A 23695-nucleotide genomic window follows, 5' to 3' on the forward strand; every position below is an offset into this window, starting at 1 on the left:
ATTAAATCCAAAATATGGCAAGTTTTTCTTTGTTGTATCTGACCTTTTTTCTCAACTAGAGTCAGAATGTCAATACATGGCACCACTGCTAGACCTGATATTTCAACAGTGGCAACTACTGTGTTTTCTTATCTTGCTTGCATTTTTTTTGGTCATAGATAGATATTCTTTCCTACCTACTTTTGGAAGTTTGCCTTGGAATATTTTGTGACAAATGAAATGGCATAATAAGTTATTGCTTTGTATAAAAAAATCAGCTATAATTTTTGTTTTTGGGGAAATATATCTTAATATTAATAAAGAATATGCATACCTTTCCCCTTTTGATGGCGACAACATATTCCTTTGTTATATGTTTCCACTTGGTGTACACAACGATATTGATTCTAGAATCATTTTGAAACCAATCATACTTGGGGGTAGGAAGTGATGATGGGGTTCCTGGAGACAGTAAAGGCGATTTCAAATTAGACCCTCCTTTCTGCACTGGTACATTCAATGAGGGAACTGTTAGGGAATTAGTTGGAGGGATATTACGTGCATCATCTGGAAGAAAAGACAAAACAATATCACAATTATATCACTTGAAGAAAGTATCTTAATATACTAAACAACAAGAATGTAAAATTATGACATACTACTGTATATGATGATGATGCTTAAGTTTGACTTTAAACAATGAATTTAAAAGTAATTGTATTTTTCATAACTAAATAAACCAAAGTCACTTAATGTAGAAAATACTTTGGGACAAAGTTAGGCAATAGCAAGTGGGTGAAGGTATCTGCCCACCCATCTGCCTGATTGAAGGAACAAATCCAATTAAAATTCTTCCATTTTTAGAGCTAGGGAAATTCAAATATACTTTTAAAACTATTTTATTGTTCAAAATATTCATAAAAACCATTGTTCTATAATCTAGGCATCTAACTCTTTGGTGAGAGGGGATACTGTACCTGTCAAGTCAAACAGGAAGGTTCTTTTTCTTCTGGGAAGTGTCCTTCCTGATCTTATACATGAGAGTGGGATAATAATACCGGAAGATGACCACAATAATCTCTTAATTAGGTAATCGTAAGGATAAAGAAGCTATTAGGGCCTAAACATGTACCTGTACAGCACTAGTTAATGGGAAACTAGCATTTGGTAACAGAACAGCTATCTCCTTATGGAGGGGAGATATCAGAAATATTACACCATGCATATTTTAAGAAAAAGGTTTTGGCAGACATACATCCTTTGTTAAAGGAGGATGGGGGAGTTACTACATCAAAGACGCAGTTTGTAAAGAGGCTACTCTTATGATCCACACCAGCATCAAACATCTGATCCACCACATAACAGTTGCAGGAAATATACCCCTAAGACAGGAGAAAAAGGTAAGAATAGAATAGCCAGTCATTCTACTGTAATTTCAATTTTACACTTGTGGTTGATGTGCTACCTTAGATGAGGTGCTCATCTTTTTCATGCAGGACCATAGCTTGCTACTATGCAACCTGTTTAGTAGCTACCATTGGGATAGGGGAAAAAAATGTTCAAGGACTTGTGGGCAGTTTCCCTAAGAAGGAAAAAGTTGAATGTGCTATGGTATCTTCAGACCCCTCCTTCATCACCTGTTGAGTAGCCACCACAGGGCCAGGGAAAAATTGTCCAAGGACTTGTAGGCAATTTTCTTGACAGGGAAAAAGGAAGTGAAAGTGGTGTATCTCCAGACACCTCCTTCCTCACCTGTTGAGTAGCTACCACAGAGCCAAGGAAAAAATTGTGGCTTGTGGGCAATTTCCCTGACAGAGAAAATGTGAATGTGGTGTGGTATCTCCAGATCCTTCTTTCATCACCTGTTGAGTAGCTACCATAGGGCCAGGGAAAAATTGTCCAAGGACTTGTGGGCAATTTCACTATCAGGGAAAAAGGTGAATGTGGTGATGTATCTCCAGACACCTCCTTCCTCACCTGTTGAGTAGCTACCACAGGGCCAGGGAAAAAATTGCTCAAGGACTTGTAAGCAATTTCCTTAACAGGGAAAAAGGAGGTGAGAGTGGTGTGGTATCTCGAGACAGCTTCTTCAACACCTGATGAGTAGCTACCACAGGGCTAGATCTGGAAGCTATTCTTCCTGTTGTAGCTTAGTACTATCTGGGTCATTAATTGCTCTGTTGATGCCCTTTTATGAATGAGCCCGTAAGCATTTTTCTGATGTCGGTGGACCTCTAATAGGGGTGCATGGTTACCCCGTACTGGTTAACAATACTTTAAAAAACTTCCGGACACGAGATGTCCTCTCATCTGCAAATCCCACCAGGGTCAAGAGATAGATGGCTAACAGAGGGAGAGAAAAATCCTTCGGAGCCCGCAATCCAAGTTCACTTGGTCAAAATGACTGTTAGGAATTTCTCCTTGCCCGCACTGAATTGGGTTACAGATGACAATGGAGTTGCTTTGTGTCCAACTCCATCTTCAAATGGATAGACAAACAGTAATCATGCAAAGAATATCTTTGACTGCATGTTCTATGATGTGCCCAGAATACCTTTGTCCGGGTATTCTACCACCACTGTGCTTTGATAAAATCACTACGGTGTGACAAGATGGGAGTTATTGGAAGAGATTAAGAGCCGGCAACCTTGCAGTCTCATCCAGGCAGATTTGTGTGGCGCTACTGATGTGTGTTGGCACATACCTCAGAGGCTATCCCCAAGAGCATCAACGGAGGGGAAGTAGAGACAAGGTCTACTGCTCTGAGAGAGTTGGTGATCTCTATCTCCCAACTCCGGTTTCTCTTTCACTCGTAAGTCCATAGAATCCCTGCTAACATCGACAGGACTAGTTGCCACTAGAGAAGACTTGAGCTATGACTTTTGACGGGGCCAAAGAACTCTGAGGTTTAGACACCCAACAGGCACAGTCACCAGTGCGCCTGAAAAAGTCTCGCTTGAGGAAGAGACATTCCACTTCTCTGAAACCTTCTCCCTGATTGTACGAAGCAACATTGTCTCTTAGAGGTTTTGCCTTTCTAAATCAGCCAGTTCTGATGGAGGCTGCCAGGATGAATTCTAGTGGCTTTATCTCGAGATGAGGTAAAAAACAACCAAAAAGGTTGACTTTGTATCAGACAAATATCTCTCCTGAGTTTGCTAGAACTTAACCACTCGTCTAAGGGACGAGAAGGGATGGCTTGCATTGGCACTGACCTTGGTTGCAAGTAGAGTGAATATTCTTGTGAACACTTGAGGGGTTTAGCGTAGGCCGGATCCTCACACCTTGTACTGGCAGATTAAAAAATGAAAGGATGACTCTAGGTACAGTATACCCTTGGAGGATAACCTTCAGTGATAATCAATGGTCTGGAAGGGGAAAAGCAGAGGGTCATGTCCCCTCGCTCGGAGGATTAGGACCGTCTGAGGATCAGATTCTGGGGTCTTCTATCATCCCCTACTTCTGTGGTATCCTCTCCCGGTAAGACGGGTGAGAGAGATATCCTGTCATTGACTCCCGCCCTGGAGTGCGATCCAGCAATCTCTAGCTCATCTCATGACTCGAGGAAAATGGGATACAGGTTGTACAAGGAGTCGTTCCAGGTAAAACCTAAGTTTTCCTTTCTAATTCCCTTGGGAACTGGGACAGACTCTGAGCTACCTGGTCAGCTAACCACCCAGTATGGCAGTCAGCACCGTGAGGAGATTGTGTCTATTACAAACTCCGAAGGGTCGGATGGTTCAATTAACAGGAACCAGGATCACTTGATTTTCAAGCGAAAGATCTATTCTCATCTGAGGGCATGAGGGGGCCGAGTGGCTGCTTTACAAGTAAATATTTCAAGTCGAATGCTGTCATTTCATGTGATCGGTTGCATGCAACTGTCCCTCTTTGCAAAGGGAGGATGAATCTTGTCTACCAACTGCCTTTGCTGGAATGATAGTTGGTCGTGTATGTCTACTTAGAGACCGGTAAACACCAAAGTGACGGATAACAGCATTGCAGTGAATCTCCCTAGTTGATTACTATCAAGCAAACTCTCGGTCGCAAGCATCCATTTCCAAATGAAAAGATTGAGACGTATCTTCAGTCACAATTTTCACCCAAATAGTTGTATGCATAAATCTGGTTACAGACTAGTAACAGACCGAAAAATTTCTTATATATGCAGAACATTTCTTCCGATCTTACGGCAAAAATACCATGTGACGGGTACTGCAGGGGAGAACGAAGAAGCCCTTGCTACTCCTTACGAGCATGCATTCGGCAACGAGGGTAGTGCATGAAACTGACACAGCGAACAGACTTCAAGCATTGTGAACATGTTCGTGGGCTTGCATACGCCCACGAGGAGCACATGCAGCTGGCGAAGCAATCACAGTTCAGAGCTTTGTTGGTAGTAGGCACTTGCCGGTCTGCCTAGTTGGCGGGACAAATGTACCTGAAGGCAAGCAAATACTTGTTTACTATCATTCTTAAACATAAGCATGAGCTGATTCCATTCCATTGGGAATAGAGGCTTCAGGGATTAACCTCGAAGGGTTATGTCTCGTAAGAATGTTGTGCCCTGAGGGCAAGACAGGATGAGGTAGATATTGCAAGGAATCGGAGACCATCACCATGTGAGAGTTCAGAAGAGTTCTCTATCCCGTAAGGAGGAGTACAGTTGTAAGAGATTATGTCTAATGAGACTCATTGTTTCACAAACTCGGTGTTCACCGAACCACGATGGTAAGTAGCGACCGCAAGCAGTCGAAAAGCATTCATATCTACGGCAATAACCTTGTAAGATTATGTGTAATAGGTGGTCAGTAGGCATTCCCTCCTGCAGCAAAAACTCCGGGGATTGTATTGCCACAGGTAAGCACCTCCTTACAATCTTAAAGGCGAGAGCACATGCGCAACAGAAGTAGCTCGTGCTAGAACCTCACTATGGGGGTGTTGGTGAACAACTGTAGTTGTGCAGACTTAATCAGTGAGAAAAGCTTGGCCGTGCACATTGCTAACGTTTAGTGTCTAGGTGGGCTCTCTCTCATGGAAGAGTGTAGAAGGGTTGCCCACGTTCAGCGTTTGAGCAAATACTTTTCTGGGAGAGTCACTCGCCCACGAGGGTTTGTTCGTTCATGCATGAGACGAACACTCGTCATAACTCACGGAGGAGGTCCATTGATTCATCTAATATGTTCCTGCATTAGGCGGCATGAGTAAGACTGGAAAAAAGCTTTTTGTGTGTGTTAACGCACAGCAGGAAAACCAAACTTTCCCTCGTAAGGATACTCTTTGAGCTGGCAAGTAGGGTCTTATAAACTCGCAATGGGTACTAAGGCAAGCAACCTGGCTTGTTCACAGAGCTCGCCTATACACCTCATTCAGTGGATGGGTACGCAACACTGTGCATGACTTTTCTGCAAAACTAAGGTCTTTGGTGAAGTACTCCATGAGCCTTGTTGTGTCCCAGGGCATGAAGTAGGTAATAACCCCAAAGAGATATACAGTAGTCTATAAGTAGTTTCTCCCTCATAAGAGGTAGAAACCATGAATCACAGGCCCCGAAGAGAATGTTGAACCCAAAGGGACAATATCGCCCCTCAGAGTTAAAGCCTAAGACTCATCGATGCGAGAGGCAGCGACCACAAGTGGTCGCTAGGCATATCATCTGCAGTAAAGAACCCAAAGGGAAAATGCTAGCGAGACTTGTTTTGTATCTTGAGGGTACGGCGGCGACGAGCAGGAGCTGCAACCAGTCACCTAACTACCTCGTCGCTAAGCTTCAAAGAGCAAGAGTGAGGCATGGAATCCATTTCTCCTAGTGGAATCCACCGAAGGGGAAACTACTCAGGAGAACCCAGTCTCTCCCCCGGGCAGGAAAGGCGATCAACCCTTGTTGTCACTGTCGGCAATTCTCCCCCACGAGTGGGAACATTGCTGGACACTGGCTGGGGGAGGGTAACTCTCCCTCAAAAGGGAAACTTGCCCAACACCTGGTGAAGGTTAAATTTTACTTGGAAGGGGAAGTTATCCAACACATGGAGGCAGACCTCCAGGCTCAATGAGGTAACCTCAAGTTGAAGGTCGACATTGAGAGCTGCCTGTGAAATGTAGCCGAGGCCCTTTTCTGGGTTACCTTTCGTACCCCAGCATTAGGAGGAATGAGGGAGGAAACCCGAATTGGTAACTCCAAGAGGCACTGGTAGAAACTGCTTATGTTCAAGCAGCTTCTGGGTTACCCTCGTACTCCACTATTGGAGGAGCGAGGTAGAAGACCCTGACTGGTAACATCGAGGAATACAGGTTGCAACTACAGTACTCCCGTCCATACGCTGGAGCTGTAGGATCGAAGGTAGTTATGCAGACAGAGCTGCAGTGAAGGGCATGCAAAAACTGTTGGTGCATCACCTCCAGATTCTTGGAAAGGATAACCGTGGTTAATCATTATGGAGGCAGATATGCACTCCTGCTGTGCCCTTAACTGTAGTACTCTCGAAAAACCATTCCTTAGCGGGGAGACCTGCAAGCCGCAAAGAAGGCAGGAGTTGCCGCAAGCAGCAATGAGGGACTCCACCGGTGGTGGACACTGTTGCTTTGTTAGGGAAAGCAACGGTGTCCGCACCTAAGGGTTGTTCGGGGTCATCTTACCTCCAGAGCGGCCATCACTCTTGCTCAACTGTCATCTGGAGGAAAATGAGCGAGTAGAGTCAGAGTGGAGGGATAAGGCTGACGGAGGAGGAAGTCGGGGTTTCTTCACTTTTGAGGAAGACCCCGAAGGAGAAGAATCCATTTTAGACTTCCTCTTCTGCCACCTACCAAATCTCACCCACTGGGTGGATGGTCACTTCCAACACGTGATACAAGGAGAGTCCTGCAAGCCAGAGAGACTCTGCATTCAGGATGAAAGAAATGGGAATAGTCTCAGAAACTAAAAGAATGTGCTGCAGTGGTGACCTTCAAGGCAGGGCAAGCTCGCAAGAGGGAAACCCGGAAACCCAAGAACTCCTAAACGAGAAAAGTCGAAGCATAAACGAAACCTGAAAACATGGCATTCAATTTCATTTGCTTAAGTTTAAACAAACATTATCCATTTTTAAAAAAATCGTGACTTTTAGAATGATAATTGTGCTTCATTAAAGCATTCCTTTTACTTTTTGTTTTAAATTTTGGGTGCATTTCAACCATAAACTATTAGCAACTTATTTTACTCTACAGTATCATTGAGTAGTGTTAGATACAAACAAGTGTTTTATTGAAATTTATACAAAGCGTGGTGTGGTGGTGACTAGTTTTATGAATAGTGGTGATGATTTTTGGTTTATGAATTATCTTACCTTGTACTAAAGTTGTGTTAATAATGTACAATTACATATGAAAAATACTAAGAACTAAAATACCATGATAGAAAGCATATGAAGAGGATATAGTGCAATACAGTGGGTTACCTTGTGTGTGAGTCAACCACAGGTAGGTAATGGTCAGTGAGTTAGTAGGTTATGAGTTGACCCACCCTAGGGCAGCAAGTATAAGTAGATTCTTGATTTTTGCGCCTGTCTCTATTACCTAATTCCATCGAAAATCGGGGTCTGACTGTACAGACTGGGTACATACTTTGCACACTGATACATCAACCCTAGAGAAAGGGAGACAATACTTCTTTGGTATGTATGTCATACTAGTTTCCATGTTCTAGTCTTTTACATGAAAACCCCTGGAGATCACACAGCACATTAACCCCTTAAAATATCTATTGACAGCTGAGATTCTTAATACTTTCTTTATCTTTGTTAGGTAAATCATTAGCAGCAACAAGAAAACAGATTTTACAAGCAATTTAGTAAGTTGTGTTTCATTCTAGAACACAGAAAGGAGTACAGATACTGTAAAAGTGAATGCTTGAGTGAAGTCCTAATACTACATCCTTTAACATAAATAGTCTTCTAGAAAGAAACAATACTGTGCAGTACAATAAATACAAAAAATGTGCTTAATGCTTGCTTTTTTTGTTAGAATCCTTTGTACTTTTTCCAAGAGGTAAGAAACTGGGTTTCAAGAAGAGGGAGCGACTTTCTACCAGGCGTCCTACAAGGCACTTTTGGAGTAAAGATTCATAATTGACCCACTTGTGAACCTGAGAAAAGAAATGGGCTGAATTAAACAAAGTGTATTTCACCTGTGATTCAATACTTTACAAGAAATTTATAAAATGATGAATAAATTTCATGCAAAATGAGATACTATATGACAGTATAATCATAAGAGAAAATTTAAAAGTAAAATGTTATTTTGATAATAAAATAAATTTTTGAATATACTTACCCGGTGATTATATAGCTGCAACTCTGTTGCCCGACAGACAACTCTAAGGTAAAAACTCGCCAGCGATTGCTACACAGGTTGCGGGTGTGCCCAACAGCGCTATCTGTCGTCCAGATACCCAGTACTCAATGTAAACAAAGACTCAATTTTCTCCTCATCCCACTGCGTCTCTATTGGGGAGGAAGGGAGGGTCCTTTAATTTATAATCACCGGGTAAGTATATTCAAAAATTTATTTTATTATCAAAATAACATTTTTCAATATTTAACTTAGCCGGTGATTATATAGCTGATTCACACCCAGGGGGGTGGGTAGAGACCAGCAATATATGTTTACACTTTTATGAGCTAAGAGTTTTTATTTCATTTTAGAAGTTATCAAAATAACAAAAACAAAATAAATAGGTACCTGGTAAGGAAGTCGACTTGAACAATTACTCTGCCTTTTAAGTACGTCTTCCTTACGGAGCCTCGCGATCCTCTTAGGATGCTGATCGACCCCTAGGATCTGAAGTATCAAGGGTTGCAACCCATACAACAGGACCTCATCAAAACCCCTAATCTAGGCGCTCTCAAGAAATGACTTTGACCACCCGCCAAATCAACCAGGATGCGAAAGGCTTCTTAGCCTTCCGGACAACCCATAAAACAACAATAAAAACATTTCAAGAGAAAGATTAAAAGGGTATGGAATTAGGGAATTGTAGTGGTTGAGCCCTCACCCACTACTGCACTCGCTGCTACGAATGGTCCCAGTGTGTAGCAGTCCTCGTAAAGAGACTGGACATCCTTTAGATAAAAAGACGCAAACACTGACTTGCTTCTCCAATAGGTTGCGTCCATTATACTTTGCAGAGATCTATTTTGCTTAAAGGCCACGGAAGTTGCGACAGCTCTAACTTCGTGTGTCCTTACCTTCAGCAATGCTTGGTCTTCCTCACTCAGATGGGAATGAGCTTCTCGTATTAACAGTCTGATAAAATAGAATAAAGCATTCTTTGACATAGGCAAAGATGGTTTCTTAACTGAACACCATAAAGCTTCAGATAGGCCTCGTAAAGGTTTAGTCCGTTTTAAATAGAACTTAAGAGCTCTCACAGGGCATAAGAGTCTTTCTAGTTCATTGCCTACCATATTCGATAAGCTGGGAATATCGAATGATTTCGGCCAAGGTCGAGAAGGTAGCTCATTCTTGGCTAGAAAACCAAGTTGTAGTGAACATGTAGCTTTTTCAGACGAAAATCCGATGTTCTTGCTGAAGGCATGAATCTCACTGACTCTTTTAGCTGTGGCTAAGCATACCAGGAAAAGTGTCTTTTAAGGTGAGATCTTTCATGGAGGCTGATTGTAGCGGCTCAAACCTGTCTGACATGAGGAATCTTAGTACCACGTCTAAATTCCAACCAGGTGTAACCAAACGACGCTCCTTCGTGGTCTCAAAAGACTTAAGGAGGTCCTGTAGATCTTTATTGTTGGAAAGATCTAAGCCTCTATGCCGGAAGACTGATGCCAACATGCTTCTGTAGCCCTTGATAGTGGGAGCTGAAAGTGATCGTTCTTTTCTCAGGTATAAGAGAAAGTCAGCTATTTGAGCTACAGAGGTACTGGTCGAGGATACAGATACTGACTTGCACCAGTTTCGGAAGACTTCCCACTTCGATTGGTAGACTCTAAGGGTGGATGTTCTCCTTGCTCTAGCAATCGCGCTGGCTGCCTCCTTCGAAAAGCCTCTAGCTCTCGAGAGTCTTTCGATAGTCTGAAGGCAGTCAGACGAAGAGCGTGGAGGCTTTGGTGTACCTTCTTTACGTGTGGCTGACGTAGAAGGTCCACCCTTAGAGGAAGACTTCTGGGAACGTCTACTAGCCATCGAAGTACCTCGGTGAACCATTCTCTCGCGGGCCAGAGGGGAGCAACTAGCGTCAACCTTGTCCCTTCGTGAGAGGCGAACTTCTGCAGTACCTTGTTGACAATCTTGAACGGTGGGAATGCGTATAGATCTAGATGCGACCAATCTAGGAGAAAGGCATCTATATGTATTGCTGCTGGGTCCGGGATTGGTGAGCAATATATTGGGAGCCTCTTGGTCATCGAGGTTGCAAAGAGATCTATGGTTGGTTGGCCCCAAGTGGCCCAAAGACTCTTGCATACATCCTTGTGGAGGGTCCATTCTGTTGGAATTACTTGCCCCTTCCGACTGAGACAATCTGCCATGACATTCAAGTTGCCTTGGATGAACCTCGTTACTAGTGAAATGTTTTGACCTTTTGACCAGATGAGCAGGTCCCTTGCGATCTCGTACAACGTCAGTGAGTGGGTCCCTCCTTGCTTGGAGATGTACGCCAAGGCAGTGGTGTTGTCCGAGTTCACTTCCACCACTTTGCCTTGAAGGAGAGACCTGAAGCTTTTCAAGGCCAGATGTACTGCCAGTAGCTCCTTGCAGTTGATATGCATTATCCTTTGACTCGAGTTCCATAGTCCCGAACATTCCCGACCGTCTAATGTCGCGCCCCAGCCTACGTCCGATGCGTCCGAGAAGAGAACGTGGTTGGGAGTCTGAACAGCCAGGGGAAGACCCTCTCTTAGGCTGATACTGTCCTTCCACCAAGTCAGGCAAGACTTCATCTTCTCGGAAATGGGGATCGAGACCGCTTCTAGCGTCTTGTCCTTTTTCCAGTGAAATGCTAGGTGGTATTGAAGAGGACGGAGGTGTAGTCTTCCTAATGACACAAACTGTTCCAGAGATGATAGCGTCCCTATCAGACTCATCCACTTCCTGACTGAACAACGTTCCTTCTTCAGCATGTTCTGGATGCATAACTGGGCTTGACTTGTTCTGGGGGCCGACGGAAAAGCCCGAAAAGCTAGACTGTGAATCTCCATCCCTAAATACACAATAGTTTGGGATGGGACCAGTTGTGACTTTTCCATATTGACCAGGAGACCCAATTCCTTGGTCAGATCTAGAGTCCACTTTAGATCCTTCAGACAGCGACGACTGGAAGAAGCTCTGAGAAGCCAGTCGTCCAAATAGAGGGAGGCTCGGATGTCCGCTAAATGAAGGAATTTGGCTACATTCCTCATCAGCCTCGTAAACACAAGAGGAGCTGTGCTTAGGCCAAAGCACAGGGCTTGAAACTGGTAGTCAACCTTTTCGAAAACGAATCTCAGAAAAGGTTGGGAGTCCGGGTGGATGGGGTCGTGGAAGTAGGCGTCCCTTAGGTCTAAAGAGACCATCCAATCTTCCCTTCTGACCGCTGCTAAGACTGACTTTGAGGTCTCCATGGAGAACGTCTGCTTTGTGACAAAGACATTCAGAGCACTGACGTCTAGCACCGGCCTCCACCCTCCTGTCTTCTTTGACACCAAGAAGAGTCGGTTGTAGAATCCCGGAGATTGAAGGTCCGAGACTCTGACCACTGCTCCCTTCTCTAGTAAAAGAGACACCTCCTGTTTCAAGGCTCGTCTCTTGTCTTCCTCTCTGTACCTGGGAGAGAGATCGATGGGAGACGTTGCTAGAGGGGGTTTCCGTACAAACGGGATCTTGTACCCCTCTCTTAGCAACTTCACAGATTGTGCATCTGCGCCTCTCTCTTCCCAGTCTGCCAGAAGTTCTTGAGTCTGGCTCCCACTGCTGTCTGAAGAAGCTGGCAGTCAGACTCTGCCCTTAAAGGACTTGGTTCCTTTCTTCTTTCCTCGTTTCCCTTCGGCACGAGCACCTCCTCTGCTGGAGGCTCTGCCACGAAAGGGCGGAATAAAACGGGACGCTGGAGTGTCCATCCTTGGTCTAGCTGACAAGGTAGGCAAAGGGGTAGCTTTGCGAGCGGAGGACGCAACAAGATCGTGAGTGTCCTTCTGTATCAATGAAGCGGCTATTTCCTTAATCAGGTCTTCTGGAAAAAGGCACTTGGAAAGAGGAGCAAAAAGAAGCTCGGATCTCTGGCACGGTGTAACTCCAGCTGAAAGGAATGAGCATAGGTTTTCACGCTTTTTAAGGACTCCGGACACAAATGATGCAGCAAGCTCATTAGACCCATCACGTATGGCCTTGTCCATGCAGGACATAATGAGCAAGGAAGACTCTTTCTCTGTCGGAGAGATCTTTCTGCTTAGGGCTCCTAGACACCAGTCTAAGAAGTTAAAAACTTCGAAGGCCCTAAAGATACCTTTCAAAAGGTGGTCCAGGTCCGAAGATGACCAACATATCTTTGAGCGTCTCATGGCAAGGCGGCGGGGAGAGTCTACGAGGCTTGAGAAGTCGCCCTGGGCAGAGGCAGGAACTCCCAAGCCGAGAACTTCTCCCGTGGCATACCAGACGCTCGATCTAGAAGAGAGTCTAGCAGGGGGAAACGTAAAGGCTGTCTTCCCTAAACTCTTCTTGGACTGCAACCATTCTCCTAACACCCGCAAAGCTCTCTTGGACGAGCGTGCGAGGACGAGTCTAGTAAAGGCAGGAGTGGTAGACGGCATGCCTAACACAAACTCTGAAGGAGGAGAACGAGGAGCCACAGAAACAAACTGGTCCGGAAACATCTCTTTGAAAATGGCCAAAACTTTCCTAAAGTCCAAAGAGGGTTGAGCAGACTTAGGCTCGTCCAATTCTGATTGTGGTTCATCTATGTGTGCAGCAACATCATCATCAGAAAGTCCCTCATCCGATAACTGATGAGGAAACTGTAACGGAATGGGTAACGGCTGGTTCGCTGAGTCCGGTCGCACGGGTGCATGCGTGACTGAGCCGGACGCAACGTCATGGAACTGCTGCCCAGTCTGTGAACTGGCAACAACCATGGCAGCGCGGGGACGCACAGCGTCTACTCCAGACTGTCTGGACTGATGTGGGTGCGCAGTGGAAACCACACTGGGTTGCGGAGGTTGACGCACCGCGTCAAAACAAAGCAACTCTGACGGTTGGTGAACCTCCCGAACGTCAACGGAGACCTCCGTGCGTCGCTTAACGTCAACATGCGGCTGGCAGATCACACTGGAACGCATGGGTGGCGGAACTCTCTCAACTGGTGTGCGTGAGAAGGTTACCTCAGCGTCCACAGGACGCACAACCGATCGTGTGGAAGGTTGTAGGCTAGGTACCGCACTAGCTGGTGCGGCAGCAACCTTCTCCGCACGAAAGTCCTGCATAAGAGACGTTAGTTTAGACTGCATGTCTTGCAGTAGAGACCACTTAGGGTCTACAGGAGCAGGTGCGGCGACAGACGGTGTTACTGTCTGAAGCGGTACCGCTTTGCCTCTCTTAGGCGGTGAGCAGTCATCGGATGACGGCAGCGAGTCCGAACTGACCCAGTGGCTACAACCGGGCCGTTGGACTTGCGCTGAAGGGACCGACTTGCGTTTAAGCGGTCGTGAGACCTTGGTCCAGGGTTTCTTGCGAGAAACACATTCCGAAGACGAGGTATAAATGGGCTCTCTCATCTTAGTTAGGTAGGAGCGATCTTGGGTAGATACGCCCGATACCACGGAGGGAACGTCTGTTCGCTGATTAAAGCCTCTCGAACCCATTTGTCGTACGACATTGCTTCTCCCCTGGACTTGGGAGCTTGCAAGAGGTCCCGGACTAGGAGGACGACAGGCACGAACAGACGAACCCTCAAGCGCAACACTATCCACAACACTATCACTCGGCACTTTAGCACTTCCCACTGCACTTTTGCACTTAAGCTCCTTCACATCCGCCATGAGCTGATTACGGTCACTAGCAAGGGACTCAACTCTCTCACCCAGAGCCTGGATGGCACGCATCATATCAGCCATCGAAGGTTCCTGAGTGCCAGGAGGGGGGTTAGGAGCAACCACTACAGGGGAAGGAATAGGTTGTGGGGCATGAGGAGAGGATATATCAACAGAACGAGAAGAACTTCTCCTAACTCTATCTCTCTCTAGCCTACGTGTATACTTTTGGAATTCGATAAAATCGAATTCCGAAAGCCCAACGCACTCCTCACACCGATCTTCCAATTGACAGGTTTTATCCCGACAATTGGAACAAACAGTGTGAGGGTCGATAGAAGCCTTCGGAAGACGCCTTGAACAGTCCCTAGCATTGCACTTCCTAAATTTTGGGACTTGTGAAGGGTCAGCCATTTTGAATTGGTCAAAGGGAAATTCAAAAAACTATCAAAAAGTCATCAACAAAGAATCCGTTATCAAAAAGAGTTCAAGGATTTGTGTGAAGAGAAACCCTGCACAGCAAAAGCTCAAAACTAGAATAAAGTACTTCACCAATTAGTTGTGAAAAAACTCCAGTTTAGCAACAGCGAGTAAGTACGTCTTGTCGATAGCTCGACAGAGAGGAAATTGAGTCTTTGTTTACATTGAGTACTGGGTATCTGGACGACAGATGGCGCTGTTGGGCACACCCGCAACCTGTGTAGCGATCGCTGGCGAGTTTTTACCTTAGAGTTGTCTGTCGGGCAACAGAGTTGCAGCTATATAATCACCGGCTAAGTTAAATATTGAAAAATGTATGTTTCATAGTTCCCTTCATATTCAGTAGCAGTATTTTTCTAAAGCAAGCTGGAAACAGTCTTTGAAACTTGGTAACAATGTACAGTAGTAGTTATTGGTAGGCAGGAGAGGAGTGGGAATTTATCACTTTTCCATATGGCCACAGGACTATAAAGCAGTGATTATTGGGAAAAAGACCATTAAAGGACTAAGGTTTGTATAGAAGGGAAAATATCAATTACTTTAAAACCTCACTATTTGTTCTTTGCGAATACAAACCTCTATCTTTTAATATAGCAGACTTACTTTTAGGTGGGAAGTAGTTCGTCAAAACTAACTGGCTAAAGTTTGTTCTGTCCTAGAAGTACAGTTTTCAATGACCCAAAGAAGAACAAAGAAAAATTACTTCAATAACTTCCTAATCAGCCACATACATGGCATGTTATAGCTGTTAGGGGACTGGCCAGTACTAGTTATAGAAAGCTAAACTCAATGTAAAAAAATAGAAGGGAAAACTCCTCTCCCTAAACAAGAGAGAGAATGTTGAGGACAGATATCGTCCTAAGATGCCAAAGGGATTTTCTCAGTGTTTAAGCCTAAAAGGAAGGAAACTCTGATGTTAAACCTGCCAACATGCTTGTCAGGCTTGTGTTTAATCAGCTAGGCTGCTACTCCAGAGGGAGGAAAGAAATGAGAGAATTGCCATGAATTTATCCTTCTTCCCCAAAGTAATACAATCGTACTTTATGCAACACACTGAAAGATTGGATGGTTACACAATACATGATTAACCATCAAAGGTCAGATGAATATAAATCCAATGAATTGTGGGTTATACCTATGAATACTGATCTACAGGACCAACACAAGAGACTTTTGTGTCAAGTCTTGGAAAATTACCATTGGACTCTGCTTTCCCTACTCAGTTCATCAAAGCCATGGCTAGGAAAAATGCTAGCGTGAAAGATTCCTGACCCATAGTTTGCAGGACCCAGAAAAATAATTATGACTGACTTAAAGATTTAAAAATTGCTCATGGATGGCAGTAGCAAGGGACAGGACAATGTCCTAGAAACTGACCATGTACACATATGATCAGTGCTCAAGCCTCTCCATTAAGCTACGACCAGGAGGACAGGCAATGGCTGTTGATGACTCTGCAGGTAAGCCCATGACCCAAACTCACCATCCCTAGCTCACTAGTATGGTGAGGTTGCAGACTATACTAAAAAACTATCGAGCTTGAGCGGGTCTCGAACCCCAGTCCAATAGACTGTTACACAGGGATGTTTCCAATAGTCTACCACAACACCCCTATAGAAAACCCCATTCCACTTTGGAAGCTAGGACTGCTCTGTACTGAAATTATCATTAAAAAAGGTGAAGATTATCCTGACTAAATTTTGAAAGGAATAATTAAATATAGGTGATAAAAATAGGTAAAACATATAAATAGAAATGAAATCTTATTAATTAAACCTGTGCTTCTTAAAAACATAAAATCTTAAAATTAGGTTAACTCAGTATCAGATAAAATGTCACAGATTTCTGATTGAAACATATTTCTTTGTTTTCTGAAAACTATTGCATTCACAGATAATATGTTTTACGGCTAAAATCATGTTACATGCTGCACTTAGGAACTATCTCAGGTGGTGAGCACATTAAAAATCCATGGGCCAATCTTGTATGACCAATCTACAATGTTGCTAAAATGACTTAAAGTTTTTTGTCTTTTTGGTCTGATGATTCCCATGGGGAGACAACTGGTTCCATTTGTTGCAATTTATAATTTTCTGATTCATTATTCTACACAGTTTTCCTTTTAGTTACTATTGGAGTTACATAATCCTCAACAGGCAGGGGTGTAGCTAAAGATTGGACCCAGGATTGAGTTAGTAAAGAAGCTTCCTTCTCCTCGAAGAGCTGCTTGTCATAACTAACGATTCTCTTCTATCCTTTCCAAGAGGAAAGTAGCCACTGAACAATTACAGTGCAGTAGTTAACCCCTTGGGTGAACAAGAATTGTTTGGTAATCTCAGTGTTGTCAGGTATATGAGAACAGAGGAGAATCTGTAAAGAGTAGGCCCGACTATTCGGTGTAAGTGTAGGCCAAGGGAAAGTGAACTTTAACCAGAGAGATGGATACAATGTAGTACTGTCTGGCCAGTTAAAGGACCCTATAACTCTGTAGTATCTCAATGGGTGGCTGGTGCCCTGGCCAACCTACTATATGGCTAGTCTCTAGGGCATTACTCTGCCAGCTATGGCAATGTCACTGTCCCTTGCCTCTGCCATTCATGAGTAGCCTTTAAACTTTTAAAGGTTATTGGTTTCATAGGTGAATAATCAAGGGACAGTTCTTTGTAAATAACCTCTTCTGACTATATGTAAGTAATACTATATTCTTAGTCTCTGTTTGGCCATCAGTTGTACAATAGCCTCTTATTAAAGGAAAATATCTTCTTAAGTGTTTCCTTGTCAGTCTACAAACGATCAAGCACAAACATCATGTAAATATTATGAATAAATGCATAAGATATTTAAAGTAATCATTGATTTAAACTAAACTGTTTCTTGTTTTTTATCTATTTTTCAAAATGGTAATAAGTGCCTAAATCAAATTATCGACAATACCCTCTTAAACATAATTATATAAACTACTTTGGTTGTCTTAAGTACTCATTTTGTTTTATGCCTCCAAGTAAATCAAAATATTCATATCTCGTACTATTTCATCCAGAAGATTCCTGGTTGAAGAAACTCATAATTCTAAATGCTTTGGTTGCAAACATAAAAAAATAGAAGTGTCTCTTACAATTTTGCTGTACTGTTGAAGTGAACAATCCCCATTCTAAAGTGAGGGCTGCATGTAAGCTTTAGAACACCTTAATCAAAGTGCTGTTCCCCCTTATGCCCTTGTGTTATTGTCTTTACTCTAATTGTTACTCAGTATTTTCTGTTGGGGTGTACTATCCCATGAGTGCTGTTCATAGCGAGGAGCATCTCTCAGTCGATCTGATTTTTTCCCATAAGATGTGCTGATGTGGATCGCAGTACCCAATCACCGCATGCCATACGCATCACTCTTGGGAGTAATTTTTTCTCGCTATATGTAGCTATGCTAGTACAGTGGTAACGCGTTCGCCTAGCATTCGCATGGCAGCAGATCGATCCCCGCCCAGGACAGTGAGTTTAAGCTGTTTACTAGGGAGGCCACTGCTGTGGTTGGGCACCACAGTGGTAGGGTTGGGCTTGTCCAGCTGACGTTCTAGTGAGCATCTATTCTGATGAAACTGGAAATGAAACCAGACAACTTTAACTTTAACTTTAGGTGTAGCAACTAAACACTGAGCTGTTACTGACAAAGCCAATATAGAACATGTCCTACTTAATATGTGATGGATCACAAACCATATCATTGTAGTTTCCTGATCTGCTGGCGAGGGAAGATGGGTGACTCAATACCCCAGATTTGGGATCTAGATACCCGTTACTTGGAGGTCTTCCTAGAATTTATATATATTTATATTTATATATTTATATATATTTATATTTATATATTTATATATTTATATATTTATATATTTATATATTTATATATTTATATATTTATATATTTATATATTTATATATTTATATATACTTAAGACAATAATCATACTTTTAAAAATCATGTTTGCAAATAGGATGCCCATAGTGTTTGTTCTTTGATGAGATGTAGCATCTTTGACATTTAGTATCACTCCCATAAAAAGTACAATAAGAATTCATTTGAAAAAAAAGTATATGGCACAGAAAGGGCTCCATGGCTTTTATTCTTGTGTATGTGTTTCAATTTTGTTTTCCTTCTACATTTCCAAAAATTGCTTATAATTGATTTCTCCCATCAATTTATTCTTTATGTTGACAAAACAGAAATTAGTTATCTTAAAGGTAAGACGAACCTCATTGAAGAGATCTGTTGCATCTATTCCAACACCTCGCATCAACTCCTCCTCTCCGCCAGGGTGGTATTCCATGTAAGGCGTTATGTTATAGACTTTCCCTGTGGATGAAAACGAAGCATCTACTGTAAGTGCAACATCAAGAAATTTAATGCCAGGCTCTAGTAGTAGCTACTAAACTCTAGTCTGTGAGAATCTCAGATGAAAAAGGGGAAACTTAAATGTTATATTAATGCTATGCTCTTTCCTTGAGACATTCCAAGCATAGCTCAAAATTGCAACAAGCATTAAGTATCCATGCCTTAAAATATTTATTACCATTATGAAAATAGAGAATACTAACCAGTCTCACAAGGCTTAATAAGATCTCATTTAGTTTATTTATTTCGTTATTACCTTTCCTCACTGGGCTATTTTTCCCTTTTGGAGCCCTTGACCTTATAGAATAATGCTTTTCCAACTACGATTGTAGCTCAGCTAATAATAATAATAAAAATAATAATAATAATAATAAATACATACATACATACATACATGTATGTATGTATGTATGTATGTATGTATGTATGTATATATATATATATATATATATATATATATATATATATATATATATATATATATATATATATACTGTTTATACATACTAAGGAAAATGGCACACACCAACGGTTCAAATTTCAGAACAAACATTCGATGGTAATTCTTGTACAAATTCTTGGGATAACAACATAAACTATATGGTTTAATCACTGAATAAAAGAGTCCAAGGGTTTCTCATTTTCAAACAATATTTAGCTCTTAAAGAAAAACCGAGATATTAACAAAATCAAATTTACAAAGGAAATAAGTTAGAAATTAAATTGATGAGCTGTCATATCATGCATTTACATCTATGGAGTTTTTATATTAATTATGCTTGAAAAGATTGAAGAACTATGTGTAACCTCTAAATACTTTGATGCACAGCTGATTGCACTAATCCCAACCAAATCTTATATATATATATATATATATATATATATATATATATATATATATATATATATACATATATATATATATATATATATATATATATATATATATATATATATATATATATATATATATATATACATATATATATATATATATATATATATATACATATATATATATATATATATATATACATACATACATACATATATACATATATATATATATACATATATATATATATATATATATATACACACACACACACATATATATATATATATATATATATATATATATATATATATATATATATATATATATATAAAATTAGGTGGTAGGTAGCAGGCAGGCCAGGGTACCAGCCACCAGTTGAGATAGTACCGCTTCAGAGTTATTGGGTCTTTTGACTGGTCAGAGAGTACTACATAAGATCCTTCTCGCTGGTTACGGCTCATTTTGTTTTGCCTACACATACACCCAATAGCCTGGCCTATTCTTTCTCCTCTGTCCTCATGCACCTGACAACACTGAGATTACCAAACAATTCTTCTTTGCTCAACAGGTTAACTACTGCAATGTAAGCTAATTGATCAGTGGCCACTCTCCTCTTGGTAGGGGTAGAAGAGACTCTTTGGCTATGGTAATGTGACGGGCCAAGAGAAGGTTGTGACTCAAAGGCAGGATGAAAGCAACTGAGTAACTTTATTACAGTACACTCGCTTTTATATACAAAGACTCCAGTCAATAAGGCCATACAAAACATAACAGGCAATTTCATGTTCAAACCGACACCGCACATGTTAACAGTTAACGGTGAGAAAAACCGACATGTCATTTCAGGTTCTTAATAGTGCGAGGGGAGAGCGAAGATACAACCATAATATATACACAAAATGAAATGTTGTTACTATGTACGATCGTGTGACACACGGTTGGTACAGTAAGCAGCTCTTCTAGGAGAAGGGCACTCAAAAATCAAACGATTGTCCTCCAATCTTGGGTAGTGTCATAGCCTCTGTACCATAGTCTTCCACTGTCTTGAATAAGAGTTCTTGCTTGAGGGTACACTCGGTGACGCTGTTCTATCTTATTTCTCTTCCTCTTGTTTTTGTGTTCTTATAGTTTATATATAAAAGATCTAATTTAATGTTGTTACTGTTCTTAAAATATTTAATTTGGTTGTTTATTTTACTTATCTTGTATTTTTTTTCCTTGATTCCTTTCCTCACTGGGCTATTTTTCGTTTTTGGAGCCCTTGGGCTTATAATATCTTGCTTTTACAACCAGGGTTATAGCTTAACTTGTAATATATATATATATATATATATATATATATATATATATATATATATATATCATTACAAGCTAGGCTATAACCCTAGTTGGAAAAACAAGATGCTATAAACCTAAGGGCTCTAACAGGAAAAAATAGCCCAGCGAGGAAAGGAAAAAAGGAAATAAAAGAACTACAAGAGAAGAAAAACACAAAATAAAATATTTCAAGAACAGTAACAACATTATATTAAATCCTTCACATATAAACGATAAAAACTTCAGAACAACGAGAGGAAGAGAAATTAAATATAACAGCATGCACGAGTGTACCCTCAAGCAAGAGAACTCTAATCCATGACAGTAGAAGGCCATCGTACAGGGGCTATGGCAGTACCCAAGATCAGAGAACAATGGTTTGATTTTGGAGTGTCCTTCTCCTGGAAGAGCTGCTTACCATAGATAAAGAGTCTCTTCTACCCTTACCAAGAAGTAACCACTGAACAATAACCTCGCAGTAGTTAACCCATTGAGCGAAGAATTGTTTGGTAATATCAATATTGACAGGTGTATGAGGACAGAGGAGAATGTGGTAAGAATAGGCCAGACTACTTGGTGTATGTGTAGGTACAGGAAAATGAGCCCTAACCAGAGAGGGGAATCCAATCTAGTAATGTCTGGTGAGTCAAAGAACTCAATAACTCTCTAGCAGTGGTATCTCAACGGATGGCTGGTACCCTGGTCAACGTACTACCTAATATATACAGTATATATATATATATATATATATACATATATATATATACACATACATACACACACACACACACACACATATATATATATATATATATATATATATATATATATATATATATACTCCCTTTATATTTACCTAAATTCTACAAATTCCATTTCTTTAATCATCGTCGAAAAAATCTAAAAGAATTACTCACCCCATATGCATCTTTTATTCCAAGATCTCTCTCTCTCTCTCTCTCTCTCTCTCTCTCTCTCTCTCTCTCTCTCTCTCTCTCTCTCTCTCTCTCTCTCTTACTCACACACATTACTAATGAAACTCTATCTGACGTATTCTCCATACGACTTACCTTTCAAGACCATCCAACAGTCATTGCGTTTGTTATGTTTTGCCAATTCATGGGGAGTGACATCAAGCAATCGACCTCCAGTGCCCGTTAAATCTGATCCTGAGTGACCCAGTCTGACCCAGTCCATTAAACTTCGACCAGGTTTCAGACCTGTTTTGTTGCGTGGATTTCCTGGAAGACAGAGAGAAAATTACCCTTTACAGATCTCTTTGTATTTGAATAAGCGATTCATATGAAGTGTTATTACAACATTATAATTTAAACAGTAGCATAAACAACGAAACTTTGGCAAATCGACCATAAGCAATTAGATGTTGAAGCAAATTTTTTGGAAAGAGCTCAGCTGAGATTGAATCTGCAAATTATGGTACTGGTGCGCTATATATGTAGTAGTTTCTTATGCTATAATTGCTTCCTATATGCAGATTGACACCAATTATGTCTTCTTTTACAGGTTGAGATGGTGAATTTACAGTAGACTACAGCATACAGATTATGCCTCTGGTGTTGATATCTGGACACTTCTGATCTGCTGCTGTGGTTCATCAGTAAGGAAATGGGAAACCTTTTCCAGAACGATAAAGAGTTAGTTAGTAATGTGCGCAGCCCAAGCCAGGGTAAATGGGGAGGGTTGGCGGCAGAAAGGCATCCGGCCATGAAAAATTAGCCAAAACCTATATGGCCAGTGGAGACTGTGAGATTAACCGGTGATGAAGTGTGGGACAGAGGTAGATGGAGAACGCTGGCCAGAAACATCGACCCCACATAAAAGTTGAAAAAGATGCAGACAAAGAAGAAGATTGTGGGCAGCCTCTCTGAAAACATAATTGAGGTATTTTTGGACACCCCTGCCCGACATTGTGGTGTTATATTAGCCGGGAATTTGAGGTACACTTTAAACTAAATGAGATTTTGAGAGAAAAAAAACAATTACGGAATGTTGGTGGTAGTCACTGTCTATACAAGCTTGCCGGACCAGGGTTCGATTCCCGGCCGGTCACAAGCTCTTGTCTTTGTGTGATTTCGCCTGGGGCTCTGATCCCGAGGTCCTTAAGAGAATCCAGACATTAATGTATCAAAAATATATGAAAAACATGTCTAAATGGGCAAAATTTATCATATATATATATATATATATATATATATATATATATATATATATATATATATATATATACAGTATATATATATATACAGTATATATATATATATATATATATATATATATATATATATATATATAGCTTACATGCATTTATACACACACACGCACGCACACACACACACACACACACATATATATATATATATATATATATATATATATATATATATATATATATATATTTGTGTGTATAAATGTATAGCATATATATATATATATATATATATATATATATATATATATATATATATATGCTATACATTTATACACATAAATATATATATATATATATATATATATATATATGTGTGTGTGTGTGTGTGTGTGTGTGTGTATGTATGTATGTGTGTGTATGTGCAATTCTTGTTACAGCAATATAACAGGTTTATGTTTTGTTACAAAATCCATAAAATAAAGAAAATCTATTCACTCCCTATATACTATATTTTATATACATAGCTTCCGTCTCGATGG

At 41.1% G+C, this 23695-nt stretch overlaps 1 protein-coding gene across 7 annotated transcripts in view; it reads right to left on the reverse strand.

The window, feature by feature from the left end:
- The window catches only part of LOC137622964 (cytochrome b5 reductase 4), a 200037-nt gene that overhangs the window by 84827 nt on the left and 91515 nt on the right, over positions 1-23695 (reverse strand). For all 7 annotated transcript variants that reach the window (XM_068353564.1, XM_068353559.1, XM_068353565.1 and 4 more), the window contains 4 exons: positions 22057-22227; positions 18692-18792; positions 7966-8098; positions 314-546 (listed from right to left, as the gene is read on the reverse strand). In XM_068353564.1, coding sequence (XP_068209665.1) covers positions 314-546; positions 7966-8098; positions 18692-18792; positions 22057-22227 — 638 coding nt within the window. The remainder of the gene's footprint in view (positions 1-313; positions 547-7965; positions 8099-18691; positions 18793-22056; positions 22228-23695) is intronic.

The sequence above is a fragment of the Palaemon carinicauda genome, chromosome 30 (genome assembly GCF_036898095.1).
Source record: "Palaemon carinicauda isolate YSFRI2023 chromosome 30, ASM3689809v2, whole genome shotgun sequence".
In the NCBI taxonomy this organism is placed as follows: domain Eukaryota; kingdom Metazoa; phylum Arthropoda; class Malacostraca; order Decapoda; family Palaemonidae; genus Palaemon; species Palaemon carinicauda.